The sequence below is a fragment of the Saccostrea echinata genome, unplaced genomic scaffold (genome assembly GCF_033153115.1).
Source record: "Saccostrea echinata isolate AGI-Se365-2 ecotype Australia unplaced genomic scaffold, CSIRO_AGI_Sech_v1 ptg000061l, whole genome shotgun sequence".
Classification (NCBI taxonomy): Eukaryota; Metazoa; Mollusca; class Bivalvia; order Ostreida; family Ostreidae; genus Saccostrea; species Saccostrea echinata.
This window is the reverse complement of record NW_026889810.1, coordinates 1,079,451-1,102,917: the sequence shown is the minus strand read 5'-3', so window position 1 is coordinate 1,102,917 and position 23,467 is coordinate 1,079,451. Positions and strand designations below refer to the sequence as shown.

Genomic DNA, 23,467 nt, shown 5'->3' with positions numbered 1-23,467 from the left:
ACAATTGCGTTACCATCGGTGGCATAGTGTTTCACAAACACATCTTGTTTAAAAAATATGTGAATGTAAATCTTTGTACTAGGGGAAAGCTGATATTGTAACAGCAATCCAGGTTTTATTTTGTGTCAACGGTACTGGTATTTTTCCACAGAAATTACATAAACGTTTTATTCCGAAAACAGAAGACATTCCAACAAATCAATGTACCCTAAGAACATATTCTTGATATGAATGATCTAGTTCAACAACTGATATTTTCCCCATTAATGTTCAAAAATCCAAATCCAAATATATGTACTATGCATATCTTTGATACATGTAGCCAGGTGTTGAATCTTTGTGTTTCAGGTAGTGTAGTGTCTTCATTTTTTGTCTGTTGTTCATTGTGTCTGTATATATAGATCTTTTACTGTGTAGGTATGAGTATATATTATGATGACAACAATGAAGTTTATTTCTTCATCAGTGTTATTTCTAATGTATGATGATGATTATTTTTCTATTTACTTGACTCATGCCCTGGAACCATTGTCTAGCTTCGAAGTTAGGTAATGTCAGGAACCATTTTCTCATGGCAGGGGGAATATGTAGGCAGGTGTTGGATCTTGGACCCACCTATTTATGATTCAGGTAGTGTAGTGTTTTCATTGTTTTTCTGTTGTTCATTGCTTTCTACAGCTATGGCCACTTGCCAATATCCGGAACGTAGGTCAAGTTTGAAAAAAAAAATTGGAAGTTTCCACCACATCGTAAAATCTGGAAGCATATATGCATCTTTCCTGGTCCTAGAATTGAGAATTCTATAGTCTATACAAAACCTTAGACTGCCGTCTTTTTTTCTAACAAGTACCACATTAGAAGAAATGATTCTCTGATTACTCCTGCTTCCAGCATATCATTGATGTGTTGGCGAATTTCATCATACATCCCAGGTGGAATCTTCCGATAGGGTTGCTTAAAGAGTCTATCATTTTCCAAAACAATCCGGTGCTGTACTAAGTCTGTTTTACCTAGGTCCTTAGTATTTCTAGAAAAGACATAACCCCATTTACATAAAATGTTTGAGAAAAGCTCATTTTGTTCAGTAGTCAAGTTTTTATCAATTTGCACATCTGATAAAGACAAATTATTCTCACTATATGCAGTGCTACCAGAAGACTTGTGAGAAGTTGTTCACCATGTTAACTTGACTAAGCTGATACACATCTGACCTCGGTCTTATGGTAATAGACTTGGCAGTGATATTACAGATTTTCACCTGAATTCTACAGCTACTTGTCTTGGTATCCATAGGGGCTTGTCTTCCGGATTTTTAAATGTAAAATATATTTTTAAAAGAATTGAATCTACTTTAAATACACTTAAAAGTTGATAAAATAAAGATTCTGACAATTTCAGTCAAGAAAAACCACGTTTAAAAAAGACGTACCACACCTATATACATAAACTCTACAAGGGACGAAAGCTCTATCTTGGAAAAAATACCCCCAACCACTTCAGCGCCTATTTCTGGACTAAAGCATTAATTTATTTCGTTGTCATGGTTCTGTCCCCTACAGTGATGATTTTCCTAAATGTTGATGCGTTTGTCAGTCGTCAACACGCGCTTAATCAATAGAAAACAGATCCAATTTCTTCGATTTGGAGTTCATCTCTCTAGATCGACCTGATCCGGAAACAGTTATCCCGAAACAAGTTGTATCGTTTTGGCAGCCGCCGACCTGCCCGCCATTTCAATAACCAGATTTAACTCAGTTGAAAATTGATCATTATATGTCTTCATATTCTCTAATCAGGCGGAGAAAAAAATCTTAGAGGGAGAATCATGACGACCAACTGAACATAAATATGCTTCTACCAATAACCATGCTAAGGAAAAACTTATTTTCAATCTTTTTAGTTAGTAAATACAGTTGTAGATGTGTATTGGACAAATGGAATTACAGAATAAAAGCTTACTTATTCTTATTCATTAACGCCTCTGTGATATACATTTCTGACCAACCCCTTCCAGGAATATTTACAAAGAAGCTGGGGGAGATCAAATAATTGCCTTTTTTCCTGAAAAATTCTAGATAGCGAACTCTCAGAAACAAAATAGGGTAGGTCAACTGATTGAGAGGACGCCGTCGATATATCTGAATGTTGAGTTAAAGGCCACAGTAAGTATTTTCTACTTCTTTTGTACTTATTTTATGAATAAATTCTCATTAATACGAATATAAAAAAAAAACAGGTCGGCTTACTAAAGAGCACAATTAGTGCCTATCGAAATTCCAACAGTTTGTTGGTCTTCAAACACTACACTACACTAGAACAAAAGTCGGATTGCAACTCGATATTTGTCACCGGTTAGCATAAGCATGTACTGAATGTAATCTTGAGTGTGTTTTGAGGCATCAATTGCAGCTATGAAAGATCTGATTCCTTCACTTCAAACACTGAATATACTTTCCGATAGCAATGCTGTGGCATAAAAAAGATGCATTATACCCATTTTGTAGGTCTGCTGTGTATCCTTCATGCAATTTTCGGAAAGATTAGTAAGATGTTCTAAAAGAGTTATCTGAGTTTTCAATTCAACCTACTTTCGATAGCACTGTTCATGAATTGATATAAGGCCCCTGCTTCACTTTAAAAAAAAAATTCTGTAACCCCCCCCCCCCCCCCCAAAAAATAATAGCTTGAGGTACTGTGAGCACTGAGCTCACAAAATGATACCCCCGCCTCCGATATGATTATAATGGCCCCTTCCAAATGATTATAATGGCAAAGTCCATGTTCTGCTACGGGGGACCCGAAATAAGTGTCAGATCAAAAAGAAATAGGAGGTTACAATGGCAGTATGTAATAAAGATTCTTTGAAAGTATCACTAAATTTTATTCAGTGGTATTGTATTGGAGGAGTTGCGTATAAGAGATGGGTACCCCTAAATATTGTAGAAAGAAATGCAGTGTTTATGTTTTGCTATGGGAAACTCAAATATGTGTCCGATAAAGAAGTAAAATAGGAGGTGCATTATGGAACTATGTAACAGAGATTCAGTGGAAGTCTCATTAAATTTTATTCAGTGGTATAAGAGATTGGTACCTCAAAGCGAAAGGACACCCCAAACGTCATTATGGCAAATCCGTATATTAGCTTGTTTTTAATTTTATAATTATATATGATGGCAAATTAAAGGGAAAGGGGGTTCCCACTGACCTGTAATTTGCATTTTGGAAAACAGGAAAGGAAATATTTAGAATCTTGCTGATAACTACCGGACTATCAGAGTGCTTGAAAGATCGGATTCAGCTTCCAAGTCGAACTCCTAACATACTTTGAAAACTTGAAAAACAACAGGTGATAGATAGCTTTAGGATGAATAAATATGAATAAAAATAATAACCTCTCCGAATTTCTTTGAAATCCTACAGTTCAAATGATGCGATACAATAAGCTACGGTGAACCGTTATTGCAATTTTAACTTTAATCATGTAGAGATACAATATATGTATTATTTGTATATAGGAGTGATAAGATGTCGATTCCAATCCATACCTCAAACAACTAGATACCATAACGTAAAGAAAATCATTCGATTTTAATCCTTTGAATGATGGAGTATTTTTAAAATAAATGCATTGGCTTTTTTAGACGTCATTTCAGTATTTCCTCCTGAAATACTTTTGCCAGTTTAACACATATATTGTCATTCGTTGTCATATTTTATGAACCTTATTGAATATAATTATTATATTCTCGGATAATCTGACTCCATTTTAACAGATTCTAAATAGATTTAAAAAAGTACAGAAGTTTAAGTAGCATGCGTTAATATTATTGTCCCCCCACTTTCACTGAAAGTGGGGAATATTGATTTGTGTATGTCTGTCCGTCCGACCGTCTGTATTTCTGTCTGTCTGTAACACTTTCGTTTCCGCGCGATATCTCGAGAACCCTTTGAGCTTTCGCAATGAAATTTTGCATGGCAACTCCCTATGACCTAAAAAAGAACCCTATTAATTTTGAGGTCAAAGGTCAAGGTAATAAATTCTGTCTGTTTTTTACACTTTCGTTTCCGCGCGATATCTCGAGAATCCTTTGAGCTCTTGCAATGAAATTTTACATAATAATTCCCTGTGGCCGCCTAAGAAAGATCCCTATTGATTTTGAGGTCAAAAGGTCAAGTTTTACACAGAAATACATAGGAAAACCCTTCAAAAATCTTCTGCTCAAGAAAAGCTAAGCCATGATGAGTCATATCTATATGGAAGCATCCTCAGGTAGTGTAAATTCAAGTTTGTTCAAATCATGGCCCTCGGGGGTAGGGTGGCGCCACAATGCAGGATCAAAGTTTTACACAGAAATATATAGGAAAAATCTTCAAAAATCTTCTGCTCAAGAAAAGCAAAGCCATGATGAGTCATATTTATATGGAAGCATCCTCAGGTAGTGTATTTTCAAGTTTGTTCAAATCATGACCCCCGGGGGTAGGGCGGGGCCATAATGGAGGATCAAAGTTTTACATAGAAATATATAGGAAAAATCATCTTCTCAAGAAAAGCAAAGCCATGATGAGTCATATTTATATGGAAGCATCCTCAGGTAGTGTAGATTCAAGTTTGTTCAAATCATGACCCCCGGGGGTAGGGCTGGGCCACAATGGAGGATCAAAGTTTTACATAGAAATACATAGGAAAAAACTTCTCAAGAAAAGCAAAGCCATGATGAGTCATATTTATATGGAAGCATCCTCAGGTAGTGTAGATTCAAGTTTGTTCAAGTCATAACCCCTGGGGGTAGGGCGGGGCCACAGTGAAGGATCAAAATTTTACATAGACATATATAGGAAAAATCTTTAAAAATCTTCTTCAAGGGAACGGCAAAGCCCTGATTGATCATATTTATGTGGAAGCATCCTCAGGTAGTGTAGATTCTATTTTGTTCAAATCATGACTCCCGGGGGTAGGGTGGGGCCACAATGGAGGATCAAAGTCTTAAATAGAAATATATAGGAAAATATCTACTTCTGAAGAACTGCAAAGCCAGTATTAGTCATTTTGATATGGAAGCATCCTCAGGTAGTGTAGATTCAAGATTGTTAAAATGATGACCCACGGGGATAGGGTCGGGCCACAATGGGGGATCGAAAATTTTACATAGGAACATATAGGAAAATGTCTTCTTCTCAAGAACTGAAAATCATGTTTAGTCATTTTGAGATGATCAGATGATAGCATCCTTAGGTAGTGTAAATTCAATTTTGTTCAAATGATGACCCCCGGGGGTAGGGTGGGGCCTAATGGGGGGTAGAAAGTTTTACATAAGAACATATAGAAAAAATATTTCTTCTCAAGAACAGAAAAGCTATGTTTAGTCATATTGATATGGAAGCATCCTCAGGGAGTGTAGATTCAAGTTTGTTCAAATGATGACCCCTGGGATAGGGAGGAGCCACAATGGGGATCAATTTTTTACAAAGGAATATATGGGAAAATTTTTTTAAAACCCCCTGGTAATCTTTTCTATACTGAACTGATTTGGGCTTTTGCCTAGCCAATGTGCTCAGGTGAGCGATGTGGCCCATGGGCCTCTTGTTTTTTTTTTTTTTAATTATTATTATTATTATTATTTATTGTATTAAAAGTCGCTTGGCACTATTTTAGCACAGTGGCATGTGGAGAGCTGTAACGTATAATACAGGTTGTCGGCGGACTTTATATTCTTATTACATCTATTAGAACTGTTTAGTAAAGGCTAAATTAGACACCATGTATTGTGTAAAATTTTGACAATATCGAACATGAATATAAACATTATATGTGACCTAATGTTTGCAATTTATTTGCTATATAATCAAGTGAATCTGTGGTTTAGGGGTATGACTCTCGCTTAGCTTGTGAGAGGTGCCGGGTTCAAATTCGGACGATCTTTTTTTCCGAAATTTTTTTGGGGGGGATTTACTAAATGATAGTATTCAGAATGTAAAATGAAAAAGTTATGACGTCTGGCTCGTACAAACTCATAAAATCATTATTACAGTGCACAGGCCTTTAGATCGCTTTTACAAAAAAAAAATATACACTCCATTTTTTATAAGTCGAAATTAAGCGATCCGAAGGCCTGTGTTACAATGTGATAAATATTCTATATAAAAAGAATCTTCTATACACATATTAAAGAATAAGCAATCAAAGCTTTATATCCATATTGGCATTTTTTAATTGCTTCAATATACATGTATACATTTAATAATTCTACAAATCCGGGGGGAGGGGGGGCGAACCGCGCTTGCTCTACTTTTTTCCCTAAGCGGGGGACACAAATTCTCTGAATTAACTTGTTTTCTTTAGTTCCAGACTCTAAGACAAGGATATATATTAATATATCGGAGTTAAAGGATCTAGTGTTCAATTAGTGAAGGATCAGTGCACTTAAGCTATGAGAGTTGGATCCCGGTGCTTTGCCAATAATAAATTTCCGAAATTTATAAATTTTTTGAATCAGAATTATTAAACAATATCTTAAGTGTAGGGTTTGATATATTATATCACATAAAAATATTAAATAATGCCAAGCGACACTGGTTTTTGCGACAGCGGTCTAGCAGTTTTGTCACATTTCTATTGTTATTCATATGCATACCAGTTTTCAACGACATTGTTTACATCGAGCCGCAACTTCTCCATTCATCTCATTTGCACAGAATGTGTATTTTGATTTAAACTTACACATATCCAAAGGGCAATGTTGGACAATATGCGGCTCATATGTATTTTTTTTTAAATTCTCCAAACTACGGTCGGGTTAGCTACTAAATTAACAGGTCACCGAGTGTCAACCTATTTTGACCTGTTTGATATTATAATCACTTTACTCACGTGACATTCCACTGTTCGATATGCTTTCATTGCGTCTGTCAATGGACTTCAGGGCTGTACATACGGATATGTATTTAAGTACAAAATCTGACTGTACTTTTAATACAGTGAATCCTAAGATTTTTCGAATCTTTTAAAACTGTATTAAGAATAGGGCAATGCTCTATTTCTTAATACAAGTCTTAACTTACCTTTCATTTTTAAACCAATCAAAAGTAATCGCATTGCGGTCATCCTATTTTTATCATAACAAAAAAAAAACACGTGGTAAATAATGGTCGACTTTAGCAGTAAAAATATCGAAAAACTCGTTGTTTTATGGGAAGAAGATAAAAAGGAGTAACTACAGGTATTCTAAAGAAGTTTTTATAACTACTCTGGGGTCTTCTCTTTGCACCTCATCTAGCGATGTATTGTGTGCAACAAGTACATATACGAGTGTTCCGCCGCTGTTTCCATTACGATGTTTTTATGCTCCCGGATCGAAAGATCCCGGGGGTATATTGTTTTTGTCCTGTTTGTCTGTCTGTTTGTCCGTTTGTCTGTCTGTCTGTTGTCAACTTTAACCTTGCCCATAACTTTTGATTGGTTGGAGCTATTATTTTCATATTTCACATGTGTATTCCTTGTGACAAGACCTTTCTTTGGGTACCATCATATTTGACCTTGACCTTGGAGTTTGACCCACTTGTGCAAAATTTTATCAGACTTTAACCTTGGCCATAACTTCTGAACAGTTGGTGTTTGGGGTTTCAAACTTCACATGTGTATTCTTTGTGACAAGGCCTTCCTTTGGATACCAACAACTTTGACCTTTTGACCTTGGACTTTGACCTACTTTTGTAAAACTTTAACCTTGGCCATAACTTTTGAACAGTTGGTGCTTAGGGTTTCAAACTTCACATGTGTATTCCTTGTGACAAGACCTTCCTCTGGATATCAACCACTTTGACCCTTTGACCTTGACCTAGGAGTTTGACCTACTTCTGAAAAACTTTAACCTTGGCCGTAACTTTCGAAAGGTTGGTGCTAGGGCTTTCATACTTCACATATGTAATCCTTGTGACAAGACCTTCCTTTGAATACCAACCACTTTGACCTTTTGACCTTGACCTACGAGTTTGACCTACTTTTGAAAAACTTTAACCTTGGCCATAACTTTTAATTGGTTGATGCTAGGGCTTTCATACTTCACATATGTAATCCTTGTGACAAGACCTTCCTTTGGATACCAACCACTTTGACCTTGACCTTGACGTTTGACTTATAAAAAACTTTAACCTTCGCCATAACTTTTGAACAGTTGTATCTAGGTCTTTCAAATTTCACAGGTGTATTCCTCGAGACAAGATCTTTCTTTGGGTATCAACATTTTTTATCTTTTGGCCAGGATTTTGACTTGCATTTGAGAAACTTTAACCTTCGCCATAAGCTGCCGTACGGGGGCATCAGTGTTTCACAAACACATCTTGTTTTTTTTTCAGTTTTAATGCAATGCATAATACGATAACAGATACTGCTAACAGAACCTCGTTTTCTTTCCATTATTGAGAGAGAGATATATATATTTATTGCGAGGGAAACACGTAGAAATCCCTAAAGTCTATTAACAATCTAATAAAACGTATAAACGTATATACAGGAAAGTATTATAATACAAATATAATTCTTGTATTATACAGTAACTACAAATCTCGCCGTTTGTACCGGCCTGAATAACTTCAAAATAATGAAGAATTTTGCGAAAATTTTATTAGGTTTTAAAGTTTACCTTGTCTTCTTTCACTAAATTGTTTTTCGTTTGGTATTTTGAAGGAAATTCTGGTATTGCCAGTGCAAATCAAGTGCACGATTAGTATGTAGCTGTGTTAGCTCATGTCGCCTCTGTATTATGGTCTGCAGGCATATACAGGCACATCCCTAAACACTAGTATCATACCTCACAATATTTGGATTGCCGAAATGAAAGATATATTGAAGACATAAGCGAGTGATTATGGATATAGTAACGTTGTAGAATTTTCGTTGACCATGTTTTTTAATCTGAAATATACTTGTTCCGTCAATAAAATGTTAATTTAAATTACAGATAGTTTGTATTTCTTGGGAGTTTTCATGTTAACCTAGCGACTCAAATTTTAAGTTAAAATTTTATATTTCATTTCCGAACGTTATTTATCTATACATGCATATAATAAAATATATATCACCGTGAGTACTACATACATGTATAATTTGTTTCACTACACGTTTGTATTACTCTACGTACTACATGTAAAGCGAATTTAGATTAAATGTAGTGACATCGAAGTCATGTAAATGTGAATCTTTCTTAAAACATACATTCATTCTTTGAATTAAAAAGCATTCAGCATATAAAACGAAAAATGATGAAGCTAAAGAAAAAAGAGGGGGCATTTTTTATCATATACGAAAACTTAAGATTGATCTAATTTGGTGATAGGCATCAAACATACGGATACGAATTATGAAAATGATCAATACATGTATGTATGGCCATGAATTATTAATTATTTGTGTGAATCATGGAACTACACAATCTTTCTCTCCTCCATTTAAATTCATACTGTTGAATCAATCTGGAAATAATGTGCAAATGTTTACATTCCACTTCCATGCGATTTAAATATCTCCGCCCATTTGTGGGTACCTTAAATTCGAAAGTGGTCTAGTTCAAATTTCCGGAATTTAAGGCTTATACATGCTCTTTTCAATGACGTTGTGTGGAATTATATCAATATGTTTAACAAAAAATTCGAAGTATAAATATCAAAAGCATATGTATGCACAATAATCATAGATTAATTTAGCAATATAGTCTAATTTAAGGCTTAAAATAGGTGGCCGAAAAGGCTCCAAATGACACTCTAAAGTGCACTTATTCTTTTCCAAATCAACAGTTTAAGAAAGGCAATTGAAGCAATAAATACCTCCACTCTTTACACAATTACTGGAACAATCGATCCCATGCATCGCTCTGATTCATCTTATATAAAGTAATTAATATCACAAGAAAAAGGCAATATATTTTGAAGTAAATTCTCTGTGTGTATGTCATTGTCACTTTAATAGTAAGAGTGACCTAATATGAATCATCCAAAATCGACGTGGTCTTCTTTTCCTATCCACTCCTGGTACTGCAAAATACACTTATCTTCACCAGTTACCACTCTTGTTTTGTGCGAAGTATATTCAATTGCAATATTTACAATAAGGTCCTCTGTATTTTTGCGATCCCATTCTTCCTAAAAAAAATTTGGTTGTTACTTTCGTTTGAAGAAATATGTTTTTGTCATGAAGGAACATCTTCTACAAATCGGTACATAACATGGACATCTTTTATAACTCGTGCAAATATGAGTAAACTCTTTAATAGATGCTGTTTTTATAACCATCGAATACTACACAATGTTTGCTTTTATAGCAATCGAATACAACAGCAGATCCATATCCGTAAGTATGCATTCAGTGTGTGTTGATTCGAATGCATCTGAAAGATTCTTTGTACAGAGCGTTTGTTCTACAGTCGCAGAGTAGGAGCTTACGTCGTGGGTTCGAATCCCACTGAGGGACGTGGAGACCGGTCCTTTGGATGAGACCTTATGAACAGAGGTACCGTGTCGCAGTAGGTGTTGGCACGATCGAGAAAGATCCCTTACTACTCAAAGGCACTAAGTGCAGAGCACAGATCTATATTTGCAGCCCTCCACCGGTAAGTGGAGGCGTATTAATATGAGTAAAATATTTAACAAACAAAACTTTCAGATGAGACTTTAATAACTGAAGCCCCTATCAGGAAAACGTTCGCACGATAACGACCCCTCAATCTCTGCTGTATGGATTTTAATGCTACCAGCATTCGGTGAAGTCTCATATGGATAAAATAATTTTTTCATGCACTGGATGAAACTTCACATTCAATTAATTGAAAAGTGCCTGATGGCATAGTTTCATTCTCTGAGGAAGGTAAAACAGCATTCAATTAACTGAAAAAGTGCCTGAATGGCATAGTTTCATCCTCTGGGAACGTAAAACAACAAGCGATCTGGAAAACATATTCCTTTATCCCCATATCTCTTACACTAAAAATGACTGTTTCGTAAGTATAGTGTCGTTTCATTCTCTTCTCTGGGTAAATCACTTTTGTCAAAAAGGATTATAGAGGACTGGAGGGTTTTTTATTGATTTTCAATTATAAACAACAGTAGTGGATCGATGTAACAACTTCTGTTTCATTTAAATGTTTATAAAGCAGATAAACTAGGTGCATGGTTATGATGATCAAGGGTGCCTTACCCAAAATTGTGAAAGAACTCGACCCACAATATGCCTTATTTGGCCTAGTAAATATGAAAAAATTGAAGTGGGCTTTAGAATATATGTTTTTGATAATTCTCACCCTAGAACATTAACACATTTCACATGTGCAACATTTCCGTCAAAACCGGATGTTTATTATGACAAACTAAATTCTAAACCTCACCGTGGTTCGAGGTTTTCCGGGAAAATGCCAAAATTTTACACATTTAATCGTGATTTACACATAGAGCACACCCGTTACCGCAAAATATTAAAACAGAATAAGAATAATAACTATTCGGGAAATATTTTCCAATGAAAATATTTTGCGGTAACGAGTGTGCTCATGTTGAAAAAAAAATAAAATAAAATTTCAGTGCGTGTGAAAAATGCTATGGCCACGATCCATCATACGTGTCTTCGTGCTTTACACAAACTTATAGGATCGTTTCAAGAGATGTATAATATTGATAATGTAAGTGGAAACACACTCGTATCCCACATGTAAAAAAAATGTTAAATGAGGCGTCATTAGGCATGTCTGATGATTGGAATATATACTGGTTTCTAAAAAGCGTTAAAAGTGCCGATTTATCAACAGGTTTCCCCCCAAAGTTAGATGGGGTCACAGGCAAGAACATCTTTCTTACTTACTATATGTATAAATAGCACGAACACAAATTTTTATGTCAATTATAAGCGTTGTTCGTGCTTGTGACATATGAAATTTGACAATACTTTTGAATTTTGATGTTTTCAAGAATCCGGTAAATTCCTAATGGGTGGGTCATATTTAATAAAGATCTGTAGATAACGCACAAGGCGAAAGAAAAACAGTTGTTTGTTCGTTTCTAAGACACTAAATGTGATAAAGAATCTAAAAAATTACATTTTCTGAAATCAAATTTGGAAAAAAGCATGGGTTTATCTTATGATCATGTATGTACATGACGTTACTCGTTATACGTCATTTTTGACGTCATAGAAGAGAAAAAAATCAAATGCTTTTAATGGACCTAGTTTTCTGTCGTTTAGATAATTAATGCATTTAATTAGAATCGGGAAAATTATTTTTTAAAAAAAGATAGCATTAGAAATTTAGATATTTCATTGAGATAATTATCAGACAGGATCCAAATAAAGAACTCATGTGCTGATCCGTCAAATGCACATGTCAGGGCTTTAACGAATCCCATGTCGGTACATACAATATTTATATCTGCATGTAATGCTCAGCAAATAATCTTTATTATTGTACTACATGTCAATCATTTCATTAAAAAGAAGCCCGCGTAGATAATTCTTATGCTCCTGCATAAAAGCGTGAAAAGTACAGGCCCGTAGGAAGCAAATTCAGTTGGGGGGGGGGGAGGGGAGGGCACAGCCATACATTTTCAGTTGGCAGTTGAGGGGGCACTACCAAAAATTTCCTGACAAGCAAGAAAAAGGTCATCAGACGTTTTTATTTAGAGGGCACAAGCATATAGTATCTATGTTTACTATAGTTATCTAATATATGCATGTCAGCAAAATTATTGGTTTCCAGAAACAAGATGCACATTTTAAATATATGACCCTTGACATTGTTTATTAAAAGGAGTGAGTTGAAGTGCAGGTAGGATGTCAAATTAAAAAATGAATGAAAAGCAAAAAAAAAAAAGGAAAAAAAAGAAAGATTTGACAGAAGGAAGAAAAGGGGAATTGAAATATGTTTCAAAAAATTCAGAATTATTTAATCGCTACTACGCTATAATGTAAATAACAAGTAAAATGTGTACATGTAAACTACTTGTGAATGAATTGTTTTTGTCAAGTTTTCTCGACCAGCACCTCCCTTTTATAAATAATTGTACACTGATAAAAAACTTGAGCACAATATACATGTATATATGTATATGTGATAAGTTAATTTAAGGCCCGTAATACGAAAGGGAGGGGGCATTTCTCTTAGAAGAGACTTTCATTCCAGTGCCAGTTTCCGGCTTTCATGATTGAACCACTTAAGAACCACTTAAGAATTTTTTTTTTTAAAATATACATGTAAGAGTCAATGATAGATCCGTGAATACCAACGCCAAAAAATCCAACTCCCCCCCCCCCCTTTTTTTGACAAGGAAAATAAACCAGTTAGAACACGAAAACCTAATCGGGGGATTTTGTTGGGACACTTCTCATTGACACGTTTTCTTTCATATATATACACGACTCTTCTTACCAACTCCAGTTAACTTCTGTATCCTTTGGGTGGTGGTGGGAAAAGGGGGGGTGGGGGTCTACTTCTTCCTTTACATTTAATATCTGAATTTCGCTGAACCCGCTACTGAAATTAGTTGTCTCCTACTTCACATGAGAAGGGTGTGGGGTTTGCTTTGACATAAATTATAAGAGCATTACATGTAATTATATCAACATTAATTTGAAGTATAGGAAATATCTAAAACTAGGATTTATGACTATAAAATCTACTGGAAACAGGGAGAAAGGGTGTTTGTCAATAATTCTATGTGCTAAAAGGTCAATGTCCTATTGAATATATATATATATAACAACCTTGGAAATATTTTCTTGAACGCATGTCAAACTATTTTGCCACACTGAAAATTTTGTATGTGCCCCCACCCCCTTATTTATGCTACTCTTACTACAGCAATATTCTCTATTTCAAGAATAATAGAGAGCATATTACCCTTTCCTCTTATGCTGTCTTTCGTAAGGCCTTATTAGCAAGTACTTGTTCGTATAAAATCAATCTTACGCTGAGTATTTGAAAAATATTAATGCTTGTATATATGTATCTCATTTACTTTCTTGATGTGTATTTACGAGCATTACATACGCAATATATACACATGAAAATCATAATGTGAAAATGAAATTGAAAGTAGTGAATGTTAAGCAACATACTAAATTTATTATATTTATAGGTCAATAGATAATAAGTTTTGAGAAGAAAAACAGAAACATCATTTATTTATATCCACGTTACAACATGTCTCGAATCCCTGTCCTGCATACACATATTATTTTCGGGAATAAAATATGGCCCTAAAAGCGATCGGCTGGTTCGCGAAGACAAATATCCACGATCTTGGGTTGCATGCGAATCTCGCGGATATTTCTTGCATGCGTATTCATGAAAGTTGTTTGACAGTATAGATGTAAGAATTTATCTTGATGTTACTTGTACTTTCTTTGTTTATATACATTCAAAATTATCATCAAGTATAACACAAATTTCTATTTTTAATTATTTCTTCCAGTAAATATATACATGTATTTCGAACATCAAATAAGGTAATACCTATATTTATTTTTCAGTTGATATATACTCTGTTTATTCTCTGAATATGGGGAATTCTCGTGAAATCAACTAAGTCCAGTGGCGGATCCAGGAATTTCACAACGAGGGGAGGAAGAAGCGGGGGGGGGGGGGTTCAGGGGGGCTGTATTGAAGCCCCAGTGGGTCCAGGGCAAAGCCCTGATGGGGGTCAGGGGGCGAAGCCCCCTTAAGCTGACCAATTCTTACAAATAAGAGGTGTTTTTTCCTCTATTTTAGGATGATGAACATATAAATTCTACATACAAAAGGGGGGGGGGGGGGAGTTGTTACGCCCGGCGCGCCGGCGCTGGATACGCTTTTGAAGTCAATAGCATAGATCTTCAGTTTTTAAGTATACTTAACATATTTGTTTTTAGGTCATCTTCTTTTTAATATAATTCATTTTTTCCATAAAATTTTGCATTAAAAATAACAAAGTTTTGAATGAATTCCGTATTTTACGAAACTTGTTTCAGTTTCTCTATTACATGAACGAAAACGGTGAGACGTTCAATTTATTGTTACAAATGTTTAGAAAGTACGTCCTTTTAACTTCCGTTGACTATTTCTTCTCTGATCATTTATTTAGATATAAGTTTTTAAAAGTTTCAAATATTTACTTTTTCATCGATCTAAAACTACCACAGTTGAAGTCATTTTCCGTAGAAAACTTTTTTTTTCAATTCTATCCAATCAGAATTGACTGGTATATCAAACGAACACCTTCATCTGCTTTTTTAAATTATGATTGTAAATTAAATGATGTTGATTATATCAGTATCTATCGCTAATTATTTAATTTCAAGTCCTATATTTATATGGGTACATTGTAATCGCAAACTTTAAATAAGTCATTTCTATCGCTCTTTGACGCAACGTTATATTACAAAAAATGACGTTCCTAATGCATTTTTCTATCAAAACACTGTCATATTGCAATTTCTATTTTTCAAAAAGTATAATAGATATCAAATAAAGGAAAACGTTATGAAAAGCTAAAAATCTACATTACCTATAACAAACATCACATTAATTTTTGAGAAGAGGCCATTTTTAATGGTTCGTGGACTTTGCTCTTTGTAGCCCCAGAGTCGGGGGGTTTGTGCGAGAAGGGTCTATTAATCATAATTTGAAAAGTGCTATATTTCGTTGAAAATCTTCTCTACTCCAGGGTATTTAGCAGATAAACTCGATACATAGTAATGATGATCAAGAGTGCCTCTTCAAAAAATTTGAAATTTTTGGGCCCAGGGGCAGGGGTTCTGACGGAGGGGGCTATGGTGAATATACATGTATAGTGAAATTGCATCATTTCTTTGAAGATCTTCTTCTCTGCTCCGTAGTATAAAGCAAACAAACCAAGTACATAGTTATGATGAGCAAGAGTGTCTCTCCCAAAATTATAACTTTCGTTGCCCCTGGGTCAGGGGCTCTGGTAACAGGACGGGGCTCTTTTAAATATATCGTAACATGCATTATTTCTTTGTGAATCTGATCTCCCTAGGGTATTTTGCAAACATACTAATTGCATTGTTATGATAAGCAAGCATGCCTCTTCCAAATTATGAATTTCTTGGCCCTTGGGTCAGGGGCTCTGTTGTTAAGGAAGGGCCATGTTGAATCTGTACTGAAAAATGCATTATTTCTTTGAAAATCTTATTTTCTCCCGGGCATCTAGGAGGCAAACAGAGGATATAGAGTAAGTAGCAAGGATATTTTTACCTGAATTGTTAAATTCTTCATCCGACACTTGGTCAATTTATTAAGCTGTATTTTACTGAAAGAAGTTATAACCTTATGATAATTAATCAATGTAAATAATGTAATTGGCATGTCAATAAAGTAACAGAATTATACAAGAATTTTTTGATACTTAATATAAAAAGTACTTGCATAGCAAATAATAGATCAACTTCAATTGTTTTCTTCAATATTTGTTACTCAGTACTTAATTAAATTTATTACTGATCCTTGATCATCTATTCTCTTGCTTTTGGACATGTACATGTAGCTTCATTTATCAGCTTATTTAGTTTTATTTTATACTTTAATCTATGGATCATTTTCAGTCTTACATTTAATAAAGTGACCGTTAAGAACCATGGGCCTCTTCTTAGAGAAATACTTTCACTTATCATACTCATTTAATAAACCATTTTGAAAACTTCTTGTAAAAAATAAGAGATAATATATAATCGCACTCACAGTTTCTTAGAATCAGATTTTAATATAGTCAGTTTTCCATTTCGCAAATAAACAGAAACTTTTCGGAGCAACTCATATCATTCCAAACGCCTGTTTCCCATAATCCCACACAGTTGTTAGAAGTATGACCATTAGGTTCGCCCGGTCGCCAATTCGTGAAGACCACGTGACTTTCTGGACGAGTCCATTTGAAATTTCCTTCCATATCTCTGTCATTAATCCCAAGCCATATCCAAGCATTCCAGACTAAAATATTAAAAGTGCATTATTATGTAAAAATATAACGCTTTATATATCATTTGTTAGCGCTGTTTAAATATATTTTGCTTTAAAATCCAATTAAATTAATTTTCTGACTAGAATCAGGTAGATCTGTAAAAAAGCTATTTATTCATACAAAAATAGCCTATATTGCGAGCATTATTTCGAAATTACCCTTGGGTTAACATGTCTGGTCTTTTATTTAACATTGCGCGCAACGTCTTTATAATCGTCTTGGAATAAAAAAAAAAAAACACTTGTTCATTTTTTCAATAAATACTTAATGTCAAATGAATAACTTACCACCGAATTCTTCTGATAGCCAGCTGTTCTCTTCCAATGAATCGACCTCAACCAGGTACGACCCCTCTAATTGACAACGATTCTGAAATAATGAAAATCGATATATAACTGTGGATCGTGCTTTCTATGGTTCAATTATTTTAACTGCTGACGAGAAAGTACCTTCATAAGGACTATTTATTTAATGATTATAAAGGCGATTGAACTGCCTCATCTCCTCTACATAGAAAGAATAACATATCTTGCTCTTATAAGCTTACTAAAATGTTTAATGTATGCACTCTATAATCCTAATGGAACTTACATTGTCATAAATGTTAATGTCTTACCACTGCTTCATCGAATGTAACATGGGCTTCATACAGACGGTAACAGTGTCCAGCAAAGGGGGACCAGCCAGGCGTACAGACTACAAGGAAAAAACAAATCTATGCTTTAAAGAAGTTATACTAATGTTTTCATTGTTTTGTGTGTTAATTTGTAATCTAACATTTAACAGTCAATGGTACAAGTTGAAGATTGCAATAAGCTTGTTACAATGCAAGAATTAAGGGTCCATGGCATGTAAAGGTAGGTCCTCTTGTAAAACAACTGGGAAGAAGATCTCTGTAAATTACGCACTGACTGACTTTGAAACTCTCACATTGGGTGACTTCATTATCAAAAGCAATGCTTAATACAAATCCTATGTGAAAATCTTAAATTTATTTAGTTTTTACCAAATTATTCTTGACCCCACAAGAGTTACTTGTGATACGGAGTCAATTACTGAGTTACTTGTGATACAGAGTCGATTGCTGACCACATTTCATGTAATTCTAAAGAAAAATATTGTTAACTCTGGTGTCATTACCACTGGAATTAGTGATCATTTTTTTGACATTTTGAACAAGAAAAGTCTCCAGGGGCCACTTTAAAAGTCATCATATTATTAATATTATTGAACAATTATTTCATCGAATCTCTACAGTTTCTTTTATTTAGTGTGGACTGGAGTATAAATTCAACGCGAGCTTGGTTCAAATTTTAAATAAATATTTACCAACATTTTAGATATACTTTAGTTCTTGTTGTTGAACTTAGGGTTAAGGTAAGAAGTGAGCCATGGATGACGTCAAATATTTAGGTCTCATTAGAAATAGGTTAAACATTTTTATTTGATAGAAAACATAAAAATAAAGAAGACTAATTTTTTTGTGAATTAAGAAATCTAATGCAAAGGGAATTTAGAAAAGCTAGATCTTTTTATTTTGAAGATAAAATTGAGGAAAATAGATCAGAGCCTAAAAAGTTGTGGCAACAAACTTACGAAGATTGGATACAAATATAAACAAAAAAGTAGTGAAAATATTGTTTTAAACATCGATGGTATAGTACACCATGAAGGCAAAACTATATTTAGATTACTTTAATTGTTTCTTTACTACTAGTATATTACACTAAAACTTGTACGCAAGTATCCTAGTCCTTCATACGTTTTCAGTTACATCAAGGGTTTTTACAGTTTTATGCAGATAAAAATACAGAAAACAAAACTCGTGTACTTCCACCTGTACTTCAACATGAGAAGATTTTATTTACAAAGAACTGACAAATTTGAATGTAAAGAAAAGTTACATAACATACAAGCAAGGTTTTTTTTTAAGGTGGAGTTTTTTACATTAAAGGAAACTTTTATGTCCGTAGTAAATAAATCTATTACCACTGGTATTGTACCAGAAGCCTTCAAAATGGCGAAAGTCGAACCTTTCTTCAAAAAAGGAAATTCCCTTGAAGTCGGAAATTATAGGCCCGTCAGTATACTATGTATAGTGTCTCAGATTTTGGAAAAATGTGTCCTGTTGAACTTTTATATTTTTAAAACTATATTCACTTGTATACATACCAATCAGGTTTTAGAAACAAATTTTCTACAGATACACATGCTAGATTTTATTAAAAGCAAAACCTCTAAAGGGATTTTTTACAGGCCTGGTAATGTTGGGTTTACAAAAAGCTTCTGACATTGTTAACCATATTATTTTAGGTGATAAGTTAGAAGTTTTAGGTGTTCTATCTACTTAGTGGTTCAAATCTTATCTGTCCTGTAGACAGCAACAAGTCCAAGTCAACATCATTCCATCAGATTTTTCATTCGATAAATTGTGGTGTTCCTCGGGTATCATTTTAGGTCCTTTTTTATTTCTTATCTATGTAAACGATATTGCTGTCAGTATTGATGATGATTATATGCTAATGACAGTGTTTTTTTATGCACACAGAGATCCTGCTATTAGTGCACAAAAACTGGTGTTCTGTATAAAAGTTCTTCATGGTTAGTTAACAAATTGTCACCTCATTTAGGTAAGACAGAATCTATTTTATTTGGTCCTCCAAGAAACCTTAAAATTATTACAGATTTTAAAATTTTGTGTAATGGTCATGTTATCAAAGGTTCTGAAAGTGTTAAATATTTAGGAATCTGTATTGAAAAGTGTCTTTCGTGTGAAAATATTGTATTTAGAATTATACAAAAAGACTTAAATTTTCATAAAGAAACGCATCTTGTCTTGGTACACAGTCTAGAAAGACTCTGTGTTCTGCTTCGATACAAAGTTACTTTGACTACGCCTGTTCTGGAATAAACAAGCAACTTAAACATAGAATACGAGTTATCCAGAACAAAGTAGTACTGTTCATTTTAAACTTGGTCCCAGAGAAAATATTTCTTGTAACATTTTAAACTCTCTGAATATGTTAAGAGTTGAAGACAGAGTTTAAACAATTAAGATTAAACCATGTTTTTAATATATATCATGGAAATGCACCAGCTTATCTCTATGATCATTTTGTATTAAGGAAGCTCTAAACACTGCATACCGTTGACGGTAGCTCAGTCGGTAGAGCGCTCGCTCCGTGATCGGGAGGTCGTGAGTTCGAATCTCGGCCGCGACAGACCTAAGTCGATAAAAAATAGGTAGCAACTGTTCCTTCGCCATGCGCTCGGCACTTTGGAGTGAAAGTTGCGGGTCTTTCGGATGAGACCTTAAAAACCGAGGCCCCGTGTCACGACAGGCGTTGGCACGATAAAGATCCCTCACTGCTCCATGGCCATGAGAGCCGAGTAAAGGTCAAAATTTGAAGCCCTTCACCGGTATATGGTGACGTCTCTATATGAGTGAAAAACTCTCGAATGGGACGCAAAACAATGTACAGTCAATCAATCAATCTAAACACTGCACACTAAAAGTTTCTACTTGTAGGGTAGTTTATGCAGTTAGAGTGATCTGCCCTTAGAAGTAAGATTAAAACTAGAAATATGTCCATACGACATGAATGCTCCACCGAGGGTATATTAGTAATGCAACATGAAAATTTGTATTAGTGTATGAAATTTGATGAGAATACCTTCAATAGTTTCCTGAAAATTGAAATTGAAATCTAAAAAGTTGGATATAGATGATAAATTCTCGCCAAATTATGTATATAAGTGGATAAACTTACATAAATATATCTTAAATGGTTTCTTTAAAATTAAGCAAAATGCAAATCTAAGAAAAGTGAGGTCAAGGTCACAGGAAAGTCCATGGTCAAATATTTTTGATGCAGTTGAATACTTCTCACAAATACATTTAAGTTTGATAAAAATGTTTTGAATAGTTGATTTAAAACTGAGCTAAACAGTAATTTAAAATAAATGAAGTTAAGGTCAAAGGAAAGGTCAAAGTCAAAAAATGTTGATGCAGTTGAAAAGGTTACATCAGTATGTATTAGCATATGAAGTTCGATAAAAATATGTTTTCTTTAAAACGGAGTCATACACAAATTGAGAAAAGTGAGGTCAAGGTCAAAGGAAAGGTCAAGGTCAAAAATATTGATGCAGTTGAATAGTTAACATCAGTATGTATCAGAATATGAAGTTTGACACTAATTTAAGAAAAGTGACGTCAAGGTCAAAGGAATGGCCAAGGTCAAAAACTGCTGATGCAGTTGCATAGCTCTCATCAATATCTATCAGCATATGAAGTTTTATTCAATTATCTTGGATAGTTTCTTTGAAACAGAGCTAAACGCAAAATGTGACGGAAGGACAGACGGAAGACGGACATGACAAACACTATATGCCCCGGCCATATTCATGGCAGGGCATAATAATGGTTATTTACAATTTATTACACAAATTGTAATAGATTAAAATATTCTTAGCATTATATTAGACCAAGAATAAGTAATTGCATTCATTATTTCCGTTGATTTTCCCAATGTAAGTAAACTACATTGATTTCTTGTTCACGAATAGTCCACTGTCTTTGAACATTTTTCCTGCGGAAATAAGGCAGGTACCCTATGTTGAAAATGAAGTAAATACAGGTGACTCTCGATCTCTCGAAGTTCAAAGGACTGCAAGAAAAGTTCGAGAGATAGAAAGTGAATGAAATCTGGAATTTTCAGTTCCAATCATCATTGTTCTATTATTATGAATACCGGAAGTATATGTTGATAATGTCATTGCACGTTTTCATTCGTATTTTACAGGTAATTCACTTGATTTCAACAACAATGATCGTATTTTGAATAAATAAAGCGATCTTTTTAAGTTTTAGGATTTATTTATTCCAATTTCATGATTACATGTAACCTGAATAGCGATCATCATGTGACTACCCCCGGGCTTGATCGGGTCCTTCACCAGATTTCTCGTATTAAATAGGTATTCAGTTCTTGAGATAGGATTTCTTGTGCAATGTTTGTCATACTGGGATTATGTATTAGACTCTTAAAAAACTTCATAATTTATGGAAAATTATTGACACGTCTATTAAATTATTTTCTAAGAAATTATCGTCTCGCTGTCAAGTCAAAATAAGTTGTGAAGCAATCCGTTTATAATTTACGAATTATAACTAATTAATAACATCAACACTCGAATGCTCACAGCCCCAGGCGTTAACTGTTACTGGTAAGTCCAACCTGCATTAATTTTATGCTTGATTGGCATGTACACACGCGCAATCAAAACTTCGAGAGATAGAGAGTAAAAACCAATGAAATGTGGGTAACGGGACCCAGATCTTCGAGAGAGAGATAGAGAACGTCGAGAAATTGGAAGTTCGAGAGATCAAAAGTAAATTTGCTTAGTTATATAGAGGGGAAAAAACGGGACCGGAGGTTCACTTCGAGAGATCGGAGTTCGAGCCATCGAGAGTCACCTGTAGTCTCAATATGCATATCTTTATATGATATATTTGTCTTTAAGTGCAAAAAGCACTTTTTGTTAGTGTTTAGAGCTTTCCTTAAACAGTTATATTAAAAGCAGTGTAACTAATAGGAATTTTCAAAAACCTAAGATAATAGGTAAAGTGTCTTTGTTTTTTCTACAATGCTATTAAAGACTGGAATGCATTGCCATTAGAGATCAAGAAGATGAGTACTAAACCAAAAAAATCAAAAAAACTGTAAGATCCTTTTTAGCAACAAACGGAAGAGATACTTTATAATAGCTTGTCGAACTTTATTTTCATTAGCATTAATGTGATACTTTTTAAGGTATAAATGAGTAACTTAGGAAACACGGCATTTTTCAAAGTATTATGCTATATTCTTTAAAGTACCCTGGCTAAATTCCATTATGTAAATTATTTTTCATGTTATTTTTTGTTACTAACCTAATTGCAATTTCAGGACCCCATTGGAGAGCTTTTATTGAATATCCTTAGGTAATACTTATTATCTGTATGTCACATGTAACTTATATAATAATATATGCTCGAATAGATCTTTATCATGGAGAATAGTCCTGAGATAATTTTCTTTTTTTCTATCAATAGACTATCCGTTATGTTTTATATGTGTGTAATCATGACATTCTGTTATATTTTTTGCATGAATAAAATGAAAAATACAGCAAAGACTGACATTCAACCAAGAAACACTTTGCCTTGTTTGATCTTACCATCCGAGTCAATCCAAACGCTCCATCCATCTATCATCTTATTGTTATCAACTGACCGTTCACTCAAGTGAGATTGAAGAATTTTGCAGAAATAATTTTTAGAGTTATATAAAATTCCAACACAGAGAGGTTTATGAATGATACAGATATATCCACAATGAACACGGCTAAGTGTTTCCATCTCTAAAATAAAGCGAAAATTGTTGAAAGGTAGCATATAATCGAACTTGTTTTCCTTGGTGAGTTTTAATTCACGTGT

At 34.2% G+C, this 23,467-nt stretch overlaps 1 protein-coding gene across 1 annotated transcript in view; it reads right to left on the bottom strand.

Annotated features, from left to right (window-relative positions):
* Positions 1-23,245, bottom strand: part of LOC133175157 (uncharacterized) — a 93,011-nt gene extending 69,766 nt beyond the window's left edge. Inside the window, exons 1-3 of the mRNA XM_061310277.1 lie at positions 23,209-23,245; positions 17,606-17,685; positions 17,277-17,358 (exon numbers count right to left, since the gene is read on the bottom strand). Of these exons, the coding sequence (XP_061166261.1) occupies positions 17,277-17,358; positions 17,606-17,685; positions 23,209-23,245 (199 nt within the window). The remainder of the gene's footprint in view (positions 1-17,276; positions 17,359-17,605; positions 17,686-23,208) is intronic.
* Between the last annotated feature and the right edge of the window lie 222 nt (positions 23,246-23,467).